Raw genomic sequence first — 23676 nt, 5'->3', positions numbered from 1 at the left:
TCTGGAAGATTCTAAGCGCAAATAGGTTAGAGTCAGTGCAGTTGTAATAGAAGTGTCTGTCTATTTGAGCCACATTTTCTCGTTTCTTGCGAAAGATATCGAAAAGTGTTCAACTGATAGAAAATTCATTATAATTCAAAAATTATTTTGTCAGTTGCAAAATTTTAAATACCTTTTACGGCAGCCAAAATAAGTGGGCCGAAGTTAGTATAGTGAAAGGCCCCCAATGGCATCTGGATCTTCTGGAACAAAGAAAAGTTTTGGAACACTTGTTTCACCGCAATTTTGATTTCAAAAAGTAAAAGAACGGTCAATGAAATGTACAAAAACATAATTTGCAGCTGATTTTCGGTCATTTTTCTATTTTCAGAACTCTGGAGCTTGGCTATCGAGTGTCCGATCACTATGGAAATGTTGGCGGGTGTAAGACAGACCTACAATGAAAACTTTTGCATTTACAGAATTTCTGAAAATTCCCAGTTTTTTAACTATTCACCGAATTCTAAAAGATCAAAAAAAATTCTGAAAGATATAAAAATTTCGGTGAGCAATATTTAAAAGCGATTTATTTTTGTAATTACTGTCAAGCCTACTTTTTTCAAATTGTCGTGGAATTTGGTCGATTTCGAACACATTTTCAACAGAAAACCGACAAGTTGCAAGAAACTGAATGAAAACAATAGAAATTGATAAAATACCGCTAAATTTTATTGAAAAATAGAAAAAAATAGATTAGAAAATAGCTACGAAATTACATGCGTCTTTAAAGATGGCGAAACCAGGCGTAAGACCATTTGCTCATCGTAAGATTTTAAGGAAACAACGCGGATTGAAATCAGACTAGACTAATAGCTGAAAAACTAGGCATTTTATAAAAATTTCTGTAGAAAGTTTTCAATCTGGGTCTGTTTAACACTTTCCAAAGTTTTCAAAGTGATCCGACACATGACAGCCGAGCTCCGGACTGCTGAAAATGGTCTGGTCGCCTCTCTGAACCTCTGAAATCCTTTGAAATTCTCTCAAACTCTAAACTTCATTAAAAGCAATCATTACAGTAGCAATGATTTATTACTTCTTCACAAAACTATGATCAAGCAAGCAAAAATGTCGCGGGCAAGCGATGAAAACAGGAGGGAGAATTCGGAAACAACTATCACTGTCAGTGGAGATCCATATAAATTTTGTAACTTTAGACAAAACGAAACAGCTCAATGCACAAAATTTAGGATAATAAGGAAAGAAAAAAGCGAATGCGTGGGATGGTCTACAGTAGTGGGAAGACCATGAAAGCCAGGGGAAAGCAAGTGAGGAATGTGAGTCGAAGATTTTTGTGAATTTTTGATTTTCGTAAGAAACCGGACTATCAATGGGGGGAAAATGAGCATAGGACTATTTTTGAGGGGGGGAAGTAAGTTTAGAGTACTTGGAAGTACGGGGGCTCAATTGGAAAACATGACTTATTAGGATGGACTAGTTTCAGGGGGAAAAAAGGAATTTATTAGGAAGAATTATTATTTCACCATTGTCCTGGATAGAAGGCCATGAGACTTGGATCATTCACGGCTGCTGCGTAAGCACTGACTTGAGCAAATTTCACTTTTTCAACTTCCGCTTCCTGTAGTCGTTTTGATTTTGCCCTTCGATTCTGTAAGTTTGTTTCATTTTTTTGTTCCATTTCCATTTTTCAATATCATCTTTCGTCAACCAGATGGACTCCAGCTGTGATATCGGAAATATTTTCATTGCCAAATTCCGCAATCTTCTAGATCATTTATCATATCATTAAGACCTCAATGAATGAGGGAAAGCAGAGTGTTTGACAGTTTTGACACCAACGCCGACCTTCAGATGTTTTTGGTATGTGAATGTATGTATAAGATATTGTAGCTAAGCGCGAAATAAATGACAGGTATGAATCTCTCTCAAAATAGTAAATCAAGGTTGTGCAGATGGTGATGCTGCCCCTAACGCAATTCCGTCCTAATTTTATGGCCCATCACACAAACGGGGTGACTGATTGGGGGAAGAAAAGAAAAGCCTGTATGAGCAGCTGAATATGTGACAATTAGCTTGCGTCATTAACACCATTGTGTGTGTTCCGCGGTCCGAAGAATTTTTGAAAGATTGGATTTCATCGAAAACCATCGGGCTATCATCCTTGGGCAATATTTACCAATTACGTGATGATGGGGAAGGTCAATTAACCGCGCGCGCGCCATCATCTGGACCCCTTTAAAATGTATCAAGTATGGAGTACTGTATTGCCTCCTCACGAGATAAAAGACAGCTGGCACAACAGTCGGTTGATGAGTGGAAAGTGTCAGTTATTGTTAGTCACTTTTAAGGTATCTATAGATCTCGCAAAAAAATGGATGAGCAAAAAAGTCGGCTCTTTCCTTTCATAGATACCATCTTATTAGGAACACCAGGTGCACAAAATCACGCCTTGGGATCTATAACGTTACAGAAAGGCGTGAAGGTCGTAATATGGCTGTTATCTATGCATCAAGGAACGGCAAACACTATAATTATATGAAATACGCGTGCCGATTGATTTGATTATGATCTATTTTATGATCTACGTTTGTGTGGGGATACTGTCAGATTGACTAACCTGGAACCATATCTTGACTTGCGTCTCCGTTAATTGCAACGACGCGCTGAACTCGGCACGCTCGGCAATCGACAAATACTGTTTGGATTGAAATTTTCGCTCCAGGGAAATAAGTTGCTGCGTGGAAAACGGGGTACGAGGCTTTCGATTGTTTTTATGCTTCCGCAACATGCACTTGGTGAGACCGATTTGGATTTTCGCATCGTCGCTGGCTGTAAATTAGAGTTTCTAGAATTTCCAATTAAGAATTGTTGGGGCGTACTCGGTGAATCCTCTCGTTGGGATGATAGCCATGGAAGGGTGTGATGTTGCATGGACAGTGGCGATGAGGCAGAGGATTCCGGTGAGCTGTCAGAACTCATGACAGGCAGACGGTTACTGAAAGGGGGCTTAGGATTAGATGGGAAAGACGGATGTTACTATACTAATCTTCTAATTGGGAACATGTATTTAACCTAGGTAAGCCTTGAAAAGACACATTAGAGGACAAGGAAAAGGACTAACCCAGTCTGTGAAAAATAAATCATAACCGGGTCAAGTTGCGCTCCAAAGTATGGAGCCATATGATGCAGTCCTGGTAGCATAAGTGGAGTTTTTGGCGTTATTGGAGCAGGAGGTTTCAACAGATTCTCATCTTTGACAGAACTTTTTTGTGGAGTCGTCGTCTCCAGAAGACTTTCCACACTGAACATTCCGGATTGCTTAGGTTTCTCTGCTTTAGACACCATTGTCTATCCTGCTAGAAGAGATAGATTTATAAAATACTAATCAAAAAAGAGATGAGGCAACAAGATTCATTACGCGGAGGATTAAAAGAAAATTGATCATAAAAAAATAATCTGCATTAGAGAAAGAGAACGTAGGAAAGCAACGAATCTAATGCGTAACAACATATGTTACCGTAATAATAATTGAGGCGAGGGGAGGATTTAGTAGGAAAAATAGGATACTCTTATGTAATTAATAGGCTCTTCGAGCTTCAAAAAGAAGCACACCACGACGACAGGAAGTATAAAAAGGGCGGGAAGTGGATGCGCATCGCTTAAGGATGGGATAAATTGCAAAGCAAACAGAAATCAGGCGGGTTTACGGTAGGCTGGAATATCTTCAAGGAGGAGGAGCTCAAGGCAGATGTGTTGACCAATGCGTTTTATTGCGGATTCCTTAATGACATTAGCACCTTGCCCATGTGACATCGATTCCATTTATAGGCGCCAATATCGTCGTCATTAGCTGATTCAGCTGATGGGGAGGTGAATGAAGAAATTCAGAAGGCAAAGACAAAAAGCAACAACAAAGAGAAAAGCAACGATGCCTGGAAAGGAAATTGGAACTAAATGAAGTTGGTATTGTTGAAATTTCCAGCCTTCGCCACTTCTAGACACACAAAACATAATTGTTTTGGGGGTATAAAGGGGTTGTTGCTCACTTTCTCTCTAACTTTCAAACCCTAAGAAAGTAATTATGTCATTATGTGATGAGAGCCAAAACGGGAAGTTTTACGACTTCGCCAATTATCGTCGGGGAATATTATTCTTGAAATGACATTTTTATTGGTGTGGTGCTCTCCGGAGGAAAGCTGCTTATTACTGCTTATTACTATTGGCCTGAGTTAAGATACAAAATTGACAGAATATTACTAAACTATACTCAAAAGTTTGAAAAAGTAGGAAATATTTAAAAATTATAGATCAGAAACCACATCAATTAGGACACGGAAATCAAAAAGTGTAGAGTCGAAGGGTCCTCAGTCTCCCTCTCACTTTTTACTGACTCCGCCTACCAGATTGTTGGCCCCCCGCTCGTCCGAAAACAATTAACTACCGTATGCCACCCTAGACCGCCCACTGGGGTGGTCGTAGAATAGAAGACAGAGGAGGGCGGTCCCTCAATTGTTGTCTTTTCATGCCATCTGATCAACACAACTGATTGCATGTCTATCAAAATTGATCACCATCAATCTCAATGAAGTCCAAGTGCAGTTGTTTCAAGCGGGCTTTGGCTTCTGGAGCATTGAGAGGGAAATGACTAAAAGGGCGTGTTTTAGAAATAATACTATTGTTGACATCATCTCTCGGAAACCCTAATTAAAACACTTTCACGTAACAATGATTTCAAATGATTCGTAAAAATGAAATGATTCGCGAAAAAATCTAAATTGGATGTTTTTATCCGCCGCCCTATCGTCTTTAATTAAAGCTCACTTTTGGAGGCAGAAAAACAAGGATTTTTGAAAACTATCAATCCTACGATTTGATGGAAGAGGGTCTTTTGAAGGTGTCACACGTGTCAGATGACAGAGACACAATGTTGATTTAGATGGCGCCAGTCCTGGGGTGGGTGCAAACGATTAGTTAGAACAACACAGTGCGGACCTCCAACTGTTGCGACAAATTAAAATTGTGGGGCGAAAATTGGGACACACAAGAGGTGTCGATATGTGACAAAGGAAGAAGGAACTCCTGTCTGGAGAAGAGTGTGAGTTTGGGGGAAAGTATAGAGCTTCCGGTTACTGTAGTTTGGCATTGAAAAAAAAACTAAAAATTAATATTTTTGACCCGTTGAAAGTAAAAAAAACAGGGAAAGCTGCTTAGCTACAGTACCGATCAATAAAATATACAAAAATGTATTTTTCAGTCAATTTCCGGCCATTTTGATCATTTTCAGGAGCCTGGAGCTTGGTTGTCAAACTTCCGATCACTTTGAAAATTTTGGAAAGTGCCAAACAGACCTAGATTGAAATTTTTGCGTTCACAGAAATTTCAGAAAATTCAATATTTCGAATCTAGGGTTGTTTTACACTATTTTGAATTTTCAAAATGATAAGACACTCGACTGCAGAGCTCCAAACTTAAGAAAATGGTCAAAATGACCGAAAATCAGCTGAAAATTTTGTTTTTGTAAATCTTATTGACCGGTACTGTACACGTCAAAATTAGGTCCAAAAAATGACAAAATACCAAAATGACTAAAAACGCAAAAATATTTACATCGATAAAATCAAAATCCACTTTTTTCTCATTCATAGCATTGACAAAATCTCAAAAATCCGGTAAGAACATTACCCCGTGTAACTATACTTATGTAATTAGAAACTTTTGATTACTGTAGTGCCATTTCAAAGCTTACCGTTTCATTGAAATGAGCAATCACGATACTCTTGTTGAATTTCAATTTCCTACTCAACCAAAAACATCCTGACTTACAGATTTTTCTGGGACCACAATTGATGACAATTATCCGGTCTCTCTCTTCTGATTAATTTGAAGAAACTAGACTTCCAATTTCCTAGAACTCGAGAGCACATCAACCCTTTTTCCTGCCGAAATCAACCAATCGGAAATTGCCACTTTCTCTTCATCACCTCCTTTTTCGATCTTATTTCGCACACTGCTTAATTTCACTTTTTCCCTCACCATCTTGACCGAAACCCCGTTTCCCCCATTTTTCTCATTTTTCACCATAATTAATGATCTATCGGCATAGAAGAAATGGCGTATAAACGGTCGGAGGGGTACTGATTTTGCATATTCATTGGTGAAGAGGGTGAGCATCCGACAAAAAACCGACGACAACCATTTTTCGCGCGATTAACGCAATCCCGGACGCCGCCTTTGAATTGTGTCGGTGGGCATTTGCATATTGTGCAATTGACAAACAGATTGACATACAGCCATAACTTATTGTTTCGGGAGGGGGGAGCTGTGGTGTAAAAAGTGGGACCGATAGGAGATGAATTGTAAGAAAAATGAGGTCAAAAAGTGAGATCATAAAAAAGAAGAAGGAGTGATGGTGACTCGTGGAAAGTAACAGTTGTTTACCGACAAAGAATGAGTTATGCAGTTTTTAGGGTAGCAAATTGTAATAGAGGGAGAAAGATATAGCTACTGGTATTGATAATCAAATGGTTGGAATTTTCTATTTTGTCTCAAATGGAGATTTTCAGAAATTTTCAGATCGCGAAAACACCATTTCTATGACAGCGTCTACTCTTTCAGACAATTACAGTACCGGTCAATAGTATGTACAAAAACTTATTTTTTTGGTTGATTTTCATTTAATTTTTGACCATTTTCAAGTCTGGAGCTCAGCTGTCAAGTTTTCGAACACTTTAAAACTTTGCAACGTGCCAAACAGACATATATTAAAAAGTTTGAGTTCACAGAACTTTCTGAATGTTCCTAGGTTTTCAGTTATTTACAGATTTCTGAAAGGCATTTGTTTTTCATGTTATTAGTAAAAAGGTAATAAAGAGGCGGTTTTAGTGAATCGGCAATTAGCTGAAAAAAATCCGTAAATGCAGAGTTTCCAATCTAGGTCTGTTTCGCAGTCAACAAAATTTTCAAACTGATAGGATACTTGACAGTCAAGCTTCAGACTATTGAAAATGGTCAGAATCGACTTAAAAGCACGTTTTTCTATACCATGACACCTGTAATAGAAGGACCACGTACCACTCAACTTTGAGCCGATTTATCTCGGTATGTCTTACAGATATGAAAAAGTTGTAAACTGATGAATTGTTTATCGTAATATTTAACACATTTCATCAGTTGAGGAATTGACGGTGTGAGGGCCCTTCAATTGCATAGTACACGATATTTTATTGATCGGTACTGTATATGATTCATCTTTTACAAGCAATTAAGCTAAATCTAAAAGTAGTTAAAGCAGTTCTTGAAAATACCTTATGATAAAAAGGTCAGAATCATATAAAATGTCGAACTACTTTTCAAGCGGAAATAATAAAAAATGTGATTTTTAAAAAATACTGAAAACAATATACGAGTACAACTTTGATTCTGACTTTGCATACGTATGAAGATGTTCCAGATACTCCAAGCGTAAAAGTTAGAGTTTGTGTTTTTTGAAAAAAAAAATGAAAAAATATGACAGGATCTCGGAATCTCTCATAAGAAAAAAGAGGTAGAGGGACCACAAGTACCTGCAAAACCAATTGTTTTGATAAGAAGACACACACCGCTAAGTGGCTGTGGGTATATGTTCTGACAAGAAAGCAATTGATCAAAACGTCAGTTTAAAGTTTGTTTAACGTGGAGAAGACACCATTTCTCTTCTCTTCCAACTACCTACCCGCTTCTTCGTGCCACACACATTGTCTTCGCCGTCCCACTCCGACACGGTGATTTAGTGATTTACAAGTCACCGTGGCTGAGCCTAACCTCGCCAAGTTTAATGGTCGTCTAATGGCTTTTGAATGAGCCCTCCGGAGATGGACCAAGTTTTATGCGCCGTTTCACACTGATTCAGAATGTTCGGGGTCGTGAGGATGGTGATGGTGATGATGATGATGATGATGGCATCTGGATGAGCGGATTTTCAAATTGTGAAGTCGCGAAGAGGACGGCGTATAAACTTAACGATACGTGCTGATGAATTTATGACTTAACTCGTAGCATATGTTGAATTTGATGTTCGATTGAGAAATTGGAAAACGCTTTAGTTGATTAATCAAGGAGAATGAGGATTTTTTGGGAATCTAGCAAAAAATACAGGGTTTGGAGAATAGTAAATCGAAAATTCTATAATACCGTAATCATTTCGATAGAGTTTCTAAAATACTTTTAAAAATTTAATTTATTGAAATTGTTAACTTCCGGTACGTTCATATGTATTATACTGTAAACACCATGATATAATGACCCCCTTGACCAACTTTCATCTTTCAGACAATTCATCTCGGTTCCTGGGAAAGATATCAAAAAGTGGTTAACTGACTGAATTTCAATTATTTAATAACAAATATTATGTCAGTTAACCATTTTTTGATATCTCTTACATAAAATGAGATATAGGGGCTCAAAGGTAAAAGACATCCACAGCGGTGCATTGTAACAGTGATTACAGTAATACAATTATGCACGGACAGGAATTTGGAGGATTTTTTGAATGAATCTTTTCAGATATTTTTTCCAAAAACCAGGATAAATAGGGCTAAATGTAATATTGTACGTGTTTTTTATTACAAACTATGACGTATAATGTATTTTATCTACGAGAATCTTAAAATAATGTCGGTATCACTTATAGAAATCAAAATAATTGAGCTCAAAATTAAAGGTTTGGGCGAACTCATATTAGAGGAACTACGGTATTTTAGACATTTCACTTTTTTCTCAAATTTTTGTTCCAAATCTAACAAGTCAATTTTCATAGAAACAAAAGTTTTGTGAATCTCCTTGACTTATTAATACATGATCCATCGTAATTTTTACATGATCTTGTACTCATCTCCCCCTTCTCTAATTTTCTACCCTACAGTACCCCACGCATCCTTCTTCATTTTCTTGTCACCCCTGCACCACATCCGTCGTTCCACCTATCTAGATTTCCCAGAGATACAGTCTCACAGAAATGATCCATGGTGTGTCACCAATTATATGCACCCCATGCTAATCATGTCCTCCTATTTTGAGTTTCCAACCCAATCCAACAACACGAGATGGTTATCCGAGTTCATGTGGTGACAGATTAGTTCTCAAAGCAAGCGACAGGTGCCTCAGCCTCCTCCTCTATCGCTAGCCTCTAATTGACACCCGCAGTCGAGAGTCACTAAAAGTTTATTCAAGTTGATCACACCGAATAGCACACCTGACTTCTTGGAGTTTTCTTTGCGCCGGCGGGCCAAAAGTGCCGCCGCCGATTAGAAGGTCATTTTGTACAACGTTTGACAAGGGAGAGAGAGAGAGAAGGAAGAGCCGGTGAGCCAATTAGCGGCTGGACGAGCCGCCAATGACAACTGACACTCTCGGGAGTGAAGAAGATCCGGTGAAAAGTGGTGGTGATAAGAGGAGGGAAAGCGACTCACTTGTTAAGAAAACAATCATGTTAATGCTTGTCACCTACACACACCCCGGTGCTAGTCATTTATCATCTGTGAAATGGGTTTTTAAATGTTCGGGATCTTAAAAGCATTCCAGGCTGTACTAAAGGATTGTCGAAAAGATTTGGGGGGGGACGTATTTATGGTTGCGGACTCTGAAAAATAGTATACATTGTCATTTCCTGTATTAGTCAAAAAAGAGAAGACAGGAATTTTTTTTCGAGTTACAGTAAGGAATCGGTCGGCAGCGCAACTTCCGCTACCGTAGCTCAGACGGTAACGTCGCGGAATTATAATTGCTGAACGCCACAAGTTCAGTTCATCGATAGGCTAGTGTCAAAGAAATTTCGAGAAAATATTTTTCTCATGTCACTCCCCTTCAAATAATTATTTTGATGCGATTTTTCAGAAGTCAAAATGAAGGTAAATCATTTCCCAGAGAAAGAACTTCTGAAATGAGTGATGACCATTTTCAAAGCTACTTCCAAAAAATCTAGGATTGCGTTTTTGATTTCTCGAAATTTCTTCCAGTTTCCAAGTCTATAATACTGATCATATGTTGAAAATTCAGGTACATGATGATTTTGTGATTCTTAATTTCTCAACTTCCTCTTATCGTCAGCAATAATCAGCAAAAAATCCATTTAGCACGAGACAACTGTGACTTTTCGCCTCGGAATTTCCATCGTCCTCCCTCCTCTTCTTTCCTGGATATTTGATTTATTTTCTATTTCATCTAATCGTTACACAGCCAATCAATCACGTTAAAACAACAATACAACAAATTTGCCAGTGACGCGTCAGGAGAGCAATCGACATATCTCTCATCAAAGCTCACTGATTGAAGAGGAGGAAGAGAGAGGGAATATTTGGCTGGAAATGATGGGACTTGAAATTAGAAAGGGAGAGAAAACTGGAGAATGACCCCACATATTTCTATTTTTGAAAATTGGGGTCTCGGAATATTCTAAATTTTCCTCAAATAGAGTTTTGGAGTATACTGGAGTTTTGAGACAAGCGTTGTCAAATCCTTTTCTCAAATCAATCATTTTGAATTGAAACATAATTTAGGCACCAGAGATTGTCGTATGCAGGTGAATATAATGAAAATGAGTGACCTGAAACTTTAAACAATTATCAATTCATATACAATACCGGTCAATAAGATATATGTTGGTGTCAATGAGTCCGCTTTTTTTCAAACTGATGACTTCCCTATTATGCGATAACGGTCAATAAAATATTGTTAAAAAACGTATTTTTCAGTAGATAACAATGTGTGCTATCGGTACGGTTTCGGTGAATTTACCGGTAATTTTACCGGTATCTTACCGGTAATTTACCGGTAAAATACCGGTAAATGTTTACCGGTAAAATCACCGGTAATTTACCGGTAAATTTACCAAAAACTACCGGTAATTTCTAGGAAATTTTTCTGTTTTTTTTTTCAAAATTTGGAACCGCGACGTTTCAGAACCGCGACATTTTAGAACTACGACATTTTAGAACTACGGCATTTTGGAACTGCGACATTTTAGAACTACGACGTTTTAGAACTGCGACATTTTAGAACTACGACGTTTTAGAACTGCGACGTTTTAGAACCGCGACATTTTAGAACTGCGGCATTTTTAAACCGCCACGTTTCAAAACCGCCACGTTTTAGAACTGACCATTTCAAAACTGTTGCAAACTGTCAAAAAACTAGTGAAACAGATAACTTACCGGTAATTTACCGGTAAAATACCGGTAAATTTTCGGTAGTTCTCAAATTTACCGGTAGGTTACCGGTAAATTTCGGTAAATGTTTACCGGTAAATTACCGGTAAAATTACCAAGAAAGCCGTTACCGGTAAGTGACAATCGGTAGTCACACACTGGTAGATAATCACCATTTTCAGGAGTCTGGAGCTCAAGTGTCGGACCACTTTGAAAATAGATTGTATTAGAACGGTATTTATGTTGGATGGGGACAGTAGCAATTCTCCTGCTCCGGCGACCGTAGTTTTGCTCATAATGTTTTTGTCCACTTGGCGAGAAGCTTGACGGACCTTGTGAACGTCTGAAACTGAAACTTACGTAGACCAAACGGCAGTCACCAGCAAAAAATACCTGAAAAAGAGAAAAAAGAGTTATCATTATAATTTTTATTGAAATGAGAAAAAAACACGAATTTTGGGAACATCACATCTAACATCAGTCAAACAGTGAAATCTGTAATAGAAAACGTTTTAACCTTCAGAGCAGGAACTTTCAAGTTTGAGCCAATTTATTTCGGTTCTTGTCAAAGATATGAAAAGGCTGTCAACTAATAAATTGGTAACAAAGTATCACAAAACTTTTGCATATTTTATATCTCTCGCAGGAATGGTTATAAATTGGCTAAACGTTGAAAGTTAGAGTGTCATTATATCAGCGTGTTTACCGTAACATAATTATCCAGCTTCTCTCAATGCGGTAAGATCTTTTTCCAATTCACAAACAATATAAAATTTTCTGTCAGTCCATTTTTATGGGAACTCCAGTTTTATGAATTTACTTAAGACATGAAAAACGTTGTGGTCTTAGTTGTCACACTTTTGATATCTTTAGAGCAAAGAAAAATTAGTTAAAACTTGACAGCGTAGACTTCTGTTACAGGTTTTCTATTTTCGACTTCATCTCTGCTCCAGACTGCAAATACTTGGAAATTCTCAAAGTGATTCACAAAATGTCTGATTCTATTTATCCAGTTTTCAAACTGATTTGATTTTACATCATCTCTAATTCATCGTTTGTCTGCAGTCTTTTCTTTTTCTATGAAAAGCTCAAGAAATGTATTTTTCATGGCATGTGCAACTTCTCGCATGTTCAACCCTCCAAATTCAAGTGTTCCTCATTTAGAACCTTAACTGTGAAAAATGAAGGAGAAAAGTTATGGCTTTATTCTCAATTTGTCCTTTTTTATGACCCAATTTTTCTCTGGACTTTATCCTCCATTTTATAACCTACCGTATGCGTTTTGACGCACTCAATTTTCCTTAAAAGCTATCATAAAGAAGAAGAACTCGTAACTTCATAAAAGTACCCCATAAACATAGTTCTCGAGAAAACCAATTCGTCATCTAACTCCTCCTATTTTTCTATATGACCTGTTCAGTGGATACCTGGAAAGAAATTCACGTGGAACTGATCGGGGTGGCTGTTTTGTGTTTTTTTTTCTCTTGTTATTATCAATGACCACATTTTGATCACTCTAAACTTGACCAATTTTTGTTGTCTCTTGCCATTTCATTCAGTTTTACATTCACTTGTTTTGAAGACCCCTATCCCTTAATTGGAGAATTCGTAGTCCTCCAGAAAAGCAATCCTCTGAAAAAACGAGCAACCGGAAGGCTTAATTGTCCTTGTTTTCTCTTTTTTTCCAATTCTTCCTCATGAAACATTTTCCAATTCGATGTTGTGTAATTGGGAAATTTCGAAAATCTAAGGAACAAAGTGTGATGCCCCATTTCAAACTATGCACTATGACTCAAAAAGGGAATATGATCACCTGACTGGCGGGGTTAAGTATTTGCGTATGCCCTTGAGTGGAGTGTACTCTACCAACCCCATACGAAATTTACACTTTTCGAAAGAAGAAACATGCATCTTTTTTACTAACAAGATTTTATCGATGAAGCATCAAAAGTATTTCGTAATATTCCTCGTTTCAATGTTACGTCGACTTTCACTCCCCATCTCTTTTCAAGTTTCTCGCTCATTCTTTCATTCCTAATGTTCCCTTTAGTCTCTATTTTTGGCTCTTTCCACAAAAAAGAATTTCAAACAGAAGGGAAAAATCGGATTTCAAGCTTTAAATTTATTCGTTTCCTCTTCCTTTTTCACAGCACTCCTCTCGTCTTTTCTTCCCCCCGCCACCGCCTGACCGGAGACCCCACGAGGGGAAACAGAGCAAACGCGCCCCACTGAGAACGAGTGTCCTTTCGTCGTTTTGTGTGTGGCTGCCACCCCATCAGATGGATGCCAGCGCATGTTAATCTAATCTCATCCCGTCTTATTCCAGACGTTTCTTTCTGTTTTTTTTTTGCTTTTTCAACATTTTTTCAACGCTGAGAAAGTTTTTTTTTTGGTCTTTCGCAATAAGCCAAAGCATTTTTTGAATTTTTTTCTACCGTTTCCCATCTAAGCGGCGATTGAAAACGTCTCTAACAATTTTTTTTTCAGGCAACCATGGGCTCTTCTAACAAGGACGGCCCCTCGTGTCTTCCAGAAGTACATAAAGAGCCGAATTTAGCCATTTGTGAGTCAAAAATTTTTTTTTTTGAAACTTTTTCCAAGTAAAAATCGATTTTTCAGCTGAATCTACACACTCGTCCGATTGGTATTCTGCAACATCATCTGAAGATTGTTGGCAAGGAGCTTCACAGTCATTTTCCGGCGGCAAATCCAACGGGTAGGCGAAAAATCAACAATTTGGGTCGAAAATAATATTTCTTTGTTTAGAAAACCAATCACACAGAAGGAAAACTCGGCGGCGGGAGAGAAGATGAGTTGTGAGATGAGCGACCCGAAATCTTGTTCATTTGTGCCGGAGAATAACGAAAAAGATAGCATTCATGTAGGAAATTTTGAGCTGAAAAAAGGAAGATCGTATTCTAACCCGGATTTGTTGGTATCAATGAGTCCGCTGGCATACAGAGGCGAACAAGGAAAGCAGGAGATGATCGCAAGCAGACAAGGTAAGATTTAGACAGATGATCATGCAATTTGTTAGCTAGAATAATATCTAAAACCAATTTTTTCGACAAGCTGACTTCACAAATTTATAGTACCGGTCAATAAGATACCGTAAAACCTGTATTAGAAGGGCCTTTCAAGAGGGAATTGAAAAATTGAAAGATCTCTTTCAAAATGTGTGAATTGAAAATGAAAACTTACGTACGTTTTCAGTAAAAAACATTCCGGAAATTCTAAAAATTTCTGTGAAAAAAATATGTTAAAACACTCTTTTTTTGGTCGAAAACAAGCTAAATTTGGGCAAAATTGATAGATTTTTATGGAAATGACTGGATTTTTCGATGACAATGTTTTAAAAATTATTGGAAAAATTAGAAGAGGGGCCCTTGAAATAGAAAGGGTATCCCAAGGTACCTCAGAACAATAGGAGGGCCGGCCCTTCTAATACAGGTTTCGCGAAATGCAACAGCATGATTTTCAGTTGATTTAATCTATTTTCAGGAGTCTGGAGCGAGTTTATCGAGTGTCCGATTACTTTGAAAACCTTATAGGTTGTAAAACTGACCTAGACTGAAAAATGCATTAATAAAACTTTTTAAAATAGCAGTTTTTTAGCTATTTGTCGATTTCTTAAAATCCCCGTTTTGACCCGTTTTTATTCTGTAAACGCGAAAAAATTTCGATGTCTTTCAGAAATCAGCAATTAGGTGAAAAGCTAGGAATCACTGAAAAATTCTGTGAATACGAATTTTTCAATCTGGGTCTGTTTTATACCTTACAACATTTTAAACGTGATTAGAAACGTGACAGCCGAGCTCCAGGTTCCAGATAATGGTCAGAATCAACTGAAAAATACGTTTTTTTACGTCTTATCAACCGAAACTGTAGCTGACTTCTTTATGCGCAAAATGAGCAATTTTCACCTTCAAAAATGCAATTTTCCTTGCAGATCTCAAAGAAGAGACTACAGAAATAGTGGCGGTTGTAGAGACTGTTCAAACTGATGACACTACCACTACAACAGCTGTGATCACAAGCACCACCATGTCCGGAACTGCATCGCAAGACGATTTCATTCTGGTAGAAGCGGAACAGGACGAGCACATTGGCCTGTGCGATGATACCATGCCACTGGTTGATAAGAAGTGAGTCTAGTCATTTTGATTTCTAAATGCTAGCAATATTCAGAGACCTTTCAACAACAAGTGCGACCAGCTCACCAGCTCGTCAAATCACACCACGTGTCGAAAGTGGATTGAGCTTTGAGAGAGTTGTCTCGCTGGTGAGCGTCTTCCCAGCGATGATCAACAAGTTGCTCAATAAACCGTGGTATCCATCGAGATGTGACGAAGTGATTCAGTTTCCAAAGGAAGAGCTTCATAACTATGAAATCGTTCCAACTGAGGTGGACGATGAGCATTTTGTAATCGTCACCGGGATCAGAAGCGCCGAGGGACGACTTCCAGATAGCATTTACCATTTGGTGTTTGCTTATGACGGATTCTTCGAGACGGATTCAACTCGCCCATTCAGCTTATTCCGGGCCACAGACAAGAAGGATCTTATGGATCTTCTCCACTTGTGTGATGAGAAATCTTTTCTATTCACTTCTCTAGACACCACCCGTACCGATATCCGGTCCAAGATTGAAGAGCTGGTGATTCAAATCCGACTGAAACCCCACTACCATATGATCCACGTGGCTATTGCAACCGATCGTTTGGATTTCTTCTCGGATGATATGATCGCTGCGATGAATGCTTCAATGGAGCCGTTTGCAAGGTACTAGCTTCTACTTTTGCTTCTTTTTTTCGAATCCCATACAATTAATGTTTCAGTCAACTGCGATGCTTGTGCCACACTGAAAATTGCTACCCTGTGCATTTGGCGCTGGCAATGGACCGGCAGAAAATTGTGGAGAGACTTCTGGAACTAGATCCAACTTTGTTCTGTGAGACGGACAAGGCTGGAAACAACGTGTGGCATCACGCGTCTAGCAGCTTTTGTGCTCAGGTGAGCTTTTTTAGAGTTTCTAAGAAGTTAAAGAATTAACAAGTTGAACTTTAACAAGGGAATGTCGTTAAGAAAGCTCTTCAGAATTTTCTCTAAATTTGCTCATTTATAGAATCGAGTATGGGCTTTTACGTAATAATAGTCTCTACCTGCAAAACTCGCTGAAACTCGATAAAAATCGATCTGAAATTATAGCGTTTCCACCAGTCTCGTCGCCTCCTTTCTCCTTCCCTTTCCTCACTGCGTTGCGTGCAAGAGTAAAACATGCCTCGGTAGCTTACTGGCTAGCAGGGAGGACCACAAAAGCACACATGCAGGTTCGGGTCCTCCTTCTTTTATTTTTATTTTTCTTATTTTTTCAATCTGAAAAAGTCGTTTTCGAGGGGTTTGGCAAATAAGAAACACTTTTTCGAAAATTTTCTATGATCTGCAATGATTTTCGAATAATAATAAAAAAACAAAATTTTTTTGAAAAAAATCACCATGCATCACTACACACTTTTTTTCATGAATTTTGAAAATTTTTTCAGAAGTGCAAAATTTGGTGNTATCTGTTCAGAAGGGTTTAAAACATGATTCTTACAAAATTTGGTAGCCTGATTTGGTCTGTGAGCCCTGATAATATGATTATTTCTCAAATTTTTAAAAGTCGTAAATATTGATTAAAATCGACTGAAAAATACAAAAAAAAATGAAAATTTCATCTGTGCGGGATTTAAATAAATTTCCACTTCAAAAAGAGCAAAACGGACCAATTTCTGGAGCCAAAAGTCTCTGTTTGTGTGCTATATGATACCAAATTTTATGAGAACGATGTTTTTATCCCTTCTGAACGGTTGAAAAACTTTTTTGCACTTCTGAAAAAATTTTCAAAATTCATGAAAAAAAGTGTGTAGGACTGCATGGTGATTTTTTTCAAAAAAAATTTTGTTTTTTTTCAATTATTCGAAAATCATTGCAGATCATAAAAAATTTTCGAAAAAGTGGTTCTTATTTGCCAAACCCCTCGAAAACGACTTTTTCAGATTGAAAAAATAAGAAAAATAAAAATAAAAGAAGGATGGCCCGAACCTGCATGTGTGCTTTTGTGGTCCTCCCTGCTAGCCACTAGGCTACCGAGGCATGTTTTACTCTTGCACGCAATGCAGAAAAGAAAGGGGAGGAGAAAGGAGGCGACGAGACTGGTGGAAACGCTATAATTTCAGATCGATTTTTATCGAGTTTCAGCGAGTTTTGCAGGTAGAGACTATTATTACGTAAAAGCCCATACTCGATTCTATGAATGAGCAAATTTGCAGAAAATTCTGAAGAGCTTTCTGAACGACATTCCCTTGTAAGATCAATTTAGATTTTTAGGATTAAAATCTTGATTCTTGCACCTTCAAACACTCAAAGCACACTCTTCGTTTCAGATCATTTGGGATAAATGCCCGGAATCAAAACACTTCATCGACGAGCGCAATATGGACGGCCAGAGCCCATTAAACGAGGCTGTAAGCGCCGCCAAACCTCTGGTCGCCACTTTTCTCATCTCGAAAGGCGCCAAATTCACCCGCGGAGATCGGAATGAATTGTTCGTCGCGATGACGTCAAAGAATGCGCAAAGTGTGGTGGAGGTGGTGTTGATGGACAAACCAGAACTTGCGCACGAGCGTGACGCACTCGGAAACAGTGCGATTCATGTTGCATTGTACAAGGAGTCGTTAAATGCGTTGCTCAATAAGAAAGTGGAGTTGGGATTGGATATTGATGTGACCAACAATGCTGGAGAGACGGCCTTGTTGTTGTTTATCACTACTAGGAAGCCCGATCTACTCCCACTTCTGGTCACACTCTATGCTCACGGAGCCAACATGAATGCCACGGATCGTCATGGAAACACTGCTCTTCACAAGTCAGCTGCTCTAGTAGACGCTAGAAGAATCAGTCTTGAGGTTAACGACCAAAACTTGCGAGTTGAACTTATTAGAATGTTTTCAGTGCGTCAAATTCCTCATCTCCGCCGGTGCGGACTCGAACAAAGTGAATCTCCGTGGAGAGTCTCCTAGACATTTGGCAGCGTCACTTCAGAAGTGAGCATATCAATATCAGCTAAACACCAATTATCATTTTCAGCCAAGAAATGCTGACGATCTTGAAAGCTGCTGGTGCTAAACGCTGTCCAAAAGGATACAAAGGCTGTAGAAGCAACTGCAGATTCAACGCAGCATCTTTTGATGAGGAGTACGAAGAGACGATTCAGAACATTCACATCGGAATTGAAACTGATTATGAGAAGACTGAGCTATCGGCTGCCGAGAGATTGAATATTGAGCAGAATCTGGAGAACTCTGGAAAGTGCAAAAAAAACAAAGTCAACTTGATCTCTATGGATGGAGGCGGTATCCGTGGATTGGTCATTATCCAAACTCTTATTGCTATCGAAGAACGTCTGGGAGATGATATCTTTAAGTATTTCGATTGGTCGGCTGGAACGTCAACTGGATCTCTGATTATGGCAGGATTGGCGACTGGAAAGAGTCTCCGGGAAATGCAGCAAACTTATTTGCTTCTCAAAGACAAGGTCTTCGATGGAATCATGCCACCCTATGATACAGTTCAGCTCGAGAAGTTCATTCAAGATCAATTCGGAACTGGAACTGTCTGGGACATCCCGTTCCCACGACTAATGATCAGTGCGGTTAACTCAGAAAAACTTCCAGTGCGATTGGAGATGGCTAGAAACTACAAACCAGCTGTGGACCTTGCTCCGGAGACACCAAGAGAGATGCCACTATGGATGGCGCTTCGTCGGTCAACAGCCGCACCAGTTTTGTTCAAACCTTCCGAGGATAGATACATCGATGGTGGTATAATTTCAAACAACCCAGCGCTGGATCTCATGAGTGAAGTTCACGCCTACAATCGCCAACTCCAGTTAAGCGGACGCAAACAGGAAGCGGTGCAGATGAATGTGGTGGTCTCGTTTGGAACCGGACAGATACCCAGCACAATTATTGAGACGCTGTCGATTGATAGTAACTCACCACTTCAATCCATCAAGACTATCAAAAACTTGGCAGCGATGTTCATTGACCAGGCGACGGCTTCTGAAGGAGCGCCAGTGGCAAGATCGAGACAGTGGGCAGATTCGTTGGAAGTTCCGTTTTTCAGATTTTCGGCTCCATTGTCTAAGGTGAGCTGGAAAATGTGTAGAATAGGAGTTTTACTGGCCCTTGCCGGGCCTTCGCTGGCCTGGCCATTGTTTCTTTTAGAATGAATATGTTTGGACAATCCGAGTTATAATAGATAGAAATGAACCTGAGAAGTACAACAAAATTAAATTGTTTCAAAAATTGTATCTCGTATACGAACTAAATTATAAGGCATAGAGTGGCCTTGCCGTGTTTGTTTTTACTTCCGGTTTGTATCGGCTGTAACTTTTTTCATAAACAAGATACAGGTTTTTAAAATGTATCATTTTAAAGCTTTCGTTAGGCTCTATTATGTCTTGTTTGATCTAAAAATATTAGTTCTCAAAGAAACTATAGCAAGGCCCGCGAAAGCCCGGTAAAGGTCTTACAAGTATTCTGACTGAAGGTTTCCACTGAAAAGAGAATCAATCGCGAATGCGGCGCGTCTCCTAGTATGTACACCTTCAATTTGCGTGTTACCTAGGTAACCAGCGCTCAGTAAAGAAGCGTGAAAATCGAAAATCGCTCGCCCGATAACTCATTTTTAAAAAATAAGAATATCAATTCCAGAACATATTCCTTTCCTCCACTAGCGACTTGGACGTCTGTACCATGATGTGGGACTCCTTCATCTATTGTCGTCAACACCGTGGATACATTGATGAGCTCGTGAGACTTCTCAAATTCGACGACGCCCATCCATACCAAAAATCTCCATTTGCAGAACTTTAATCTGGGAATCCCGGATGCTTTGTAAAAATTGTAATACTTAATTGTGCGATTTTTGTAAATAGTGCTTTTCGGTAGAAATGTATTTTATATTGATGATGATAATCTCGTTCACTTCCTTCCTGGCTGAAGAATCTTGTCCCCCGATGCATTCTCATTATCCATTTTATTTTGAATTTTTTAGCGTTTTCCCTCCTTTCGCTTTAAAATGCCCTCACACTGACCTGAAATCAAAAATCTCTTTTTTTCGAACAACTTCTGACAAAAATTGTATTGAATTTCACTTTGCTTCAAGAAACACTATTGCATTTATGTGTAGAAATTGAATAAAGGACGTTTTTGCGAAAAATCAGATGATGTTCGTTGTTCTCGAAAGAGAGAGAAAGTGTCGAATTTTTCGTTTTCGAAAAAAGACATGTAATACGATAACATCGAGAAATTGAAAGGTGTCTGTGTGTGTGTGGATGTTTCGAGAATAATCGCCTCCCGTGATGTTGAAATGAGGCCATTTGAATGGATCTCCAATTTAATCTGGAGAAATTGAATTTTTTTCCTTTCTTTGAATATTTTTAACACAATTTCTATTTCAAATCTCAGTTCCAATCGTTTATTAAATTTGAGAATTTTTAAATTTAGTGGTCTTCCTAATTTCATAGAGCTTTTTTTTTAAACAGAAAGACCCCAGTAACACAGTAGCAATGGAATATCGCCGTTGGACCTATAGAATCATTTTCTGTCGATTTTTGTGAATTATATGATTTTTGGTGAATTATACGTTTTTCTATTTAATGTGGTGTTGTGTCATTCCAACCAGAGCTATAGTACTGCTCAATAAAATGGCCCTAGAAGCAGAAGAACTAGGAATGTTCTAAATAGTCTATCAATGCAAAATTTGCAATCTATGTCTGTTTAGGCCTTCGAAATTTTCAAAAAGATCGGAAAATTGGCGGCCGAAGTCCAGACTCCTGATAATTGTCAAAATGACTGAAAATCAACTAAGAATACGTTTTTGCATATATTAGTGTACTGAACGCGGTTATAATTTCTACCTTTGATTTCCGGTTTTCATTAGCTTGATGCATAGCTGCAAAAGGTCGAGCCGGTAGACGAATTTTCACGGCCCGGCCCGGCCCGCCTAAAACTGTTAAAAAATTTCCAATGAAAACCTGGAGTTTTTTTTTTGAACTAAAAAAAAAATATTACATTTTGCAACAAAATTAAAAAAGTAAAATGTAGTCAAAAATAGGTAGTTTTGTCTAAATTTTTGAAAAAAAATACAAAAAAAATCAGCGTCTGTACGAACCCCGGGCCAGCCCGTGATTTTGCAACTATGGCTTGATGTGATTCGGGCTCCGACCCTCCCAATATTATATCTCAAATTGTTTGATGGTTCATCTCCTTTAATTTTAGGATTCATATTTTTTCGTGAATCGCGAATCCCCATTTTTTCTCCGAACAATTTTCTCAAGCGGCAAATGATTCGGAGGGTACAACATTCGGTGGTACCGCGCAATACAAAGAAATTTAAGGGTTGAAAACCCGCAATTCATGGGACCAAAACTCAATTTTTCAACTATTTTGAACTCCTGAATTGGGTATTTTGCAGTCCAAAATTTTTTTGGATCCCTCCAAACAATTTACCTCTTCAAATTTGTTTCAACCTTTTTATTTTCTCTGACTCCCAATTTTTCCTCCCATCCCACATGTTGCACTCGATTAATAACAAAAACCAAGAGAGCTCAAGAGCAAATGGCGGTCATTCCCGCGCTGCAAGGACCTTTGAGCGATCGTCCTCACCCAATGCGGGTGATAGGAGTATGTGGTGTCAGGTGGTAGATATGAATTGAGACGAGAAGAAGAAGAAGCTCCACGAAGGGGCAGCTAAGGAGCAGTTTGTGTGCCGGGTGAATTGTGATACGGGGCAACGAGACGGAGATTGGTTGATGAGTAGAGTGAGATGGAGAGAGAGAGAAGGACTTCTATATCTTCTTTATCTTTTTGACGGGAAAGATAGAAGAATCCGGAAACGTAACACACCAACCGTTTCGAAATGTGAAGAAGAAGCGTCTTATCATTTTCCCATGTCTCATTTGTATATATTCCGGTAGTCTTCTTTTTCTCTCATTACTTTCCATGAGAAACACCTGTTCCTTTTTTAATTTTTCCTGGTACCCATCTGTACTTTCACTCCTCCTTAACAATAGCAGCAGCTGTTCAATGCGTTAGAAAACCGGAAACTCTGTCGTTGTGGCCCACAAACCGCCTGGTTGTCCCGTCGACCCCTTCGAGCTTATCTACTGCAAGGTGTCACAAGTTTTGATGAAATTATTTTTGGAACCAACCTTTTTGTTTTTATTATTAATCACGTTGTCTCTAATTTCTTTAATGAGATGTACAGTGCCGGCCATAAACGCGTTTTTCAGTTGATTTTGGCCATTTTTAGGAGTCTAGACCTCGGTTGTCAAACTTCCGATCACTTTGAAAATTTCTGAGGTTATAAGAAAACAGACCTGAATTGAGAACATCACAAAAAATTGTTGAATTGCCCTAGTTTTTCAGGTATTCGCTAATTTCCAACTGACACCTGTTTTTCTCACGGTTCAGTAAAAAAGGAGCTTAAATAGGGTGTCCTTCAGAAATCAACTAATAGCTGAAAAACTAGGAACTTTCGAAAAATTCTGTAAAGGCAAATTTTTCAATCTAGATCTGTTTCACAACCTTCGAAATTTTTCCGAGTGATAGGAAATTTGACAGCCGAGCTCTGGAATCCTAAAGTGGTCAAAATCGACTGAAAAATGAATTGTTCATATTTATATGACCGGCACTGTATTATTCAAATAGCGAATACTGTTTTTGGAACTTAAACCTTTGAATTTTGGAAACTTTGTTTCGACGAAAACCTCAAGTAGGTTTTCTTCCTCATTTCATTTTTCGAAAAAAAAGGGAACCAAACCATCAGCAATACGCCCTCGTTGTTTTCATTTTGTTGTTTTGAGCCACTACATATTCTTCCAATATTTATGACACACTAACCATTTAAATAACCAAATTATCTCGTCACCCCTAAAACACTCAAACAAGATGTTTCTGACCAACCACATGATTTTTCAACACATGTCCTTCCTCTGCTAAAGATTCTTGGTTCTTGGTTCTAAACGGCACACACTCACTCATACACACACAACCGGCCCCTTTTTCTTTTCCCATTTTTTTCACCGCTCCTCAATTTTCAACAAGTTCCGAACACAGACTTCCCCCATATTTACTCATTGTGGTCCGTGAATTTTTCTACTGTCTTCGTCTTCTTTGCCCGCTGAGAATCTTCTTCCGAAACTAAAAGCCAACGGGGACGTCACTTCTGATTTGCGCCAACACAAATTGACATGTTGTTTGTATGTACATAATCGAACCGATTCTATAAGCAGAGCGTATGTTTATAACGTGTATTTTGGCGCCTTCAGCCTTCTGCCCCTGATATTTTCACCTTTTTCAAGACTGTTATTTTTTTCAGGAAAAGACATATAACTGGTAAAAAGGAGGGATAGAAATTTTGCTACATCTGTAGAATCAGAAAGTGATGTAAA

At 38.6% G+C, this 23676-nt stretch overlaps 2 protein-coding genes across 2 annotated transcripts; one reads left to right on the top strand and one right to left on the bottom strand.

The window, feature by feature from the left end:
* Positions 1–1516: 1516 nt before the first annotated feature.
* On the bottom strand, positions 1517–3342 carry Cbr-vab-15 (the record flags this gene model as incomplete). Its single annotated transcript, XM_002643667.1, has 4 exons — positions 1517–1645; positions 2615–2826; positions 2877–2992; positions 3119–3342. 4 exons carry the CDS (start codon positions 3340–3342, stop codon positions 1517–1519), a joined length of 681 nt encoding a protein of 226 aa, XP_002643713.1.
* Positions 3343–13670: 10328 nt separating this feature from the next.
* Positions 13671–20095, top strand: CBG01902 (the record flags this gene model as incomplete). Its single annotated transcript, XM_045238972.1, has 10 exons — positions 13671–13740; positions 13797–13893; positions 13944–14179; positions 15127–15322; positions 15366–15959; positions 16016–16205; positions 17603–18124; positions 18171–18262; positions 18306–19365; positions 19934–20095. The coding sequence occupies 10 exons, from the start codon at positions 13671–13673 to the stop codon at positions 20093–20095; spliced, it is 3219 nt and encodes a 1072-aa protein (XP_045091970.1).
* Between the last annotated feature and the right edge of the window lie 3581 nt (positions 20096–23676).

This window comes from Caenorhabditis briggsae (genome assembly GCF_000004555.2).
Source record: "Caenorhabditis briggsae complete genome, chrX, whole genome shotgun sequence".
Classification (NCBI taxonomy): Eukaryota; Metazoa; Nematoda; class Chromadorea; order Rhabditida; family Rhabditidae; genus Caenorhabditis; species Caenorhabditis briggsae.
This window is presented reverse-complemented; position numbering and strand designations above follow the sequence as displayed.